Below are 1,707 nucleotides of genomic sequence, written 5' to 3' on the forward strand. Positions count from 1 at the left end.
TGGCCATTTGTGAGATTTCTATAGAAGAAAAAGTACACTTTTGTAATTTTAACATAAAAACATACGCTAGCGCTGTTTCTAAAGAATTGAAACCAGGGGGGTCACTTGAATGAATAATCACGAAAGCGGACAACAAGCTTTCATTTGCTTTCTCTTGTTCTTTTTTCTTTCTAGATGCTTTTGAATAGAAAGGTATTCGAGAACCTGAACCTTTTAGAGCCCAGCTAGAAGAAAATACACCCAGCAGATTGTAATCAAACCAAGCATGGTACGATATCGTGCGACAAGTTTGCCTATTATTATTTTTCAATTTGCCTCCATTCTAGTTCTTGGTATGGTGACAATGTTCTTCTTTGAACATAATAATTATATGCAGTATTGGCATAAACGCCTCGAAATAGCGGCAAGCAAACGTCCCCAATACAATGCTAATGCAGACAGGCATCTTCACCAAAATGGTTTCAACAGAAATGAAACTAAACGACCTCGAATCTTATGCTGGGTACCAACCTCTCCAACCAACCTCGCAGAAAGAGCAAAATCAGTGAAGGATACATGGGGAAAACGCTGTGATATGCTTTTGTTCTTCAGTTCGAAAGCGGATTCCAGCTTTCCCGCAATCGGGTTAAATGTCGAAGAAGGAAGAGGTAGACTGTTCAAAAAAACCCGTTTATCGTTGGAATATATTTATCAACGCCACATAAACGACGCTGATTGGTTTTTGAAGGCAGATGACGACACTTACGTGATCATGGAAAATCTCCGCTATTTTCTGTCCAAGTTGAATCCCTCGGATCCTCATTATATCGGAAGGATGTATACTAAAGATGGCGGGTACAACACTGGAGGGGCCGGCTACGTTTTCAGCCGCGAAACGTTAAGAATATTCAAGAAAGCGCTGGACGAGGGTGGCTGCCCACCAGGAGGTGGTGAAGATATATTTGTAGCAAAATGTCTTAAATCTAAGGGTGTGAAGCCCGTGAGTACGAGGGATTCAAGCGAAAGAGAAACCTTTTTTCAAAGAGCACTTCAATTGACTCCAGGCAGTCCACCACATGAGTTCCTCTTGAAATACAGCTTTCCTCTTCCCTATAAAATTGGACCCGAATGCTGCTCAGATTATCCAAATACTTTTCATAAAGTCAAACCAGAAATGGTGTATCTCTTTGAATACTTAATTTATCGTGTCAAAGTTGAAACCTATAACTGAAAATTTCTGAAAGGGGTTAAAGTACGTTGTAGTACTTATTAGTCTAGAATCTCGTCGATGACATGTTCGGTTTTCTTATCAAACTCCCGGATGAAGGATACGGCACGTAGACGGAAATTCGGTTTTTGTGTCTTTATGTTATTTTATTTTTGCATCCTTTCGGTTGGTTTCAACCCCCAGTTTAATTATATTATTCCAGAGGCGTAGCCAGCTGCTTATGTACCTGTAGGCTGGGGCCTACAAATTTTTGGTTTGATCACTCTACCACTTGTTATAAATTGTGCGTTGTTGGGTTAGCTAAAAAGCTTCAGAACTCAAAGTGTTGGTGAGGTCACTAAGCACTAGTCATGGGTACAAATTTCAGGTCTGGATATGACGAAAAAAAGTCAGCCAGGCCTACAACTAGTCAGGGAAAAAGCTGGCTACGCCCCTGTATTTTATACGTTACATTCTGTGAGGTTTTCTGGTCAATTTAACTAGCCATGTTTCTTCCAAGT

The 1,707-nt window shown here is 40.4% G+C and overlaps 1 protein-coding gene across 1 annotated transcript; it reads left to right on the plus strand.

Moving 5' to 3' along the window:
• The first annotated feature begins 334 nt into the window (after positions 1–334).
• LOC140931340 (glycoprotein-N-acetylgalactosamine 3-beta-galactosyltransferase 1-like) lies at positions 335–1,210 on the plus strand. The gene has a single exon (XM_073381138.1). The coding sequence runs from the start codon at positions 335–337 to the stop codon at positions 1,208–1,210; it is 876 nt and encodes a 291-aa protein (XP_073237239.1).
• Positions 1,211–1,707: the final 497 nt, after the last annotated feature.

The sequence above is a fragment of the Porites lutea genome, chromosome 1 (genome assembly GCF_958299795.1).
Source record: "Porites lutea chromosome 1, jaPorLute2.1, whole genome shotgun sequence".
NCBI classification, from domain to species: domain Eukaryota; kingdom Metazoa; phylum Cnidaria; class Anthozoa; order Scleractinia; family Poritidae; genus Porites; species Porites lutea.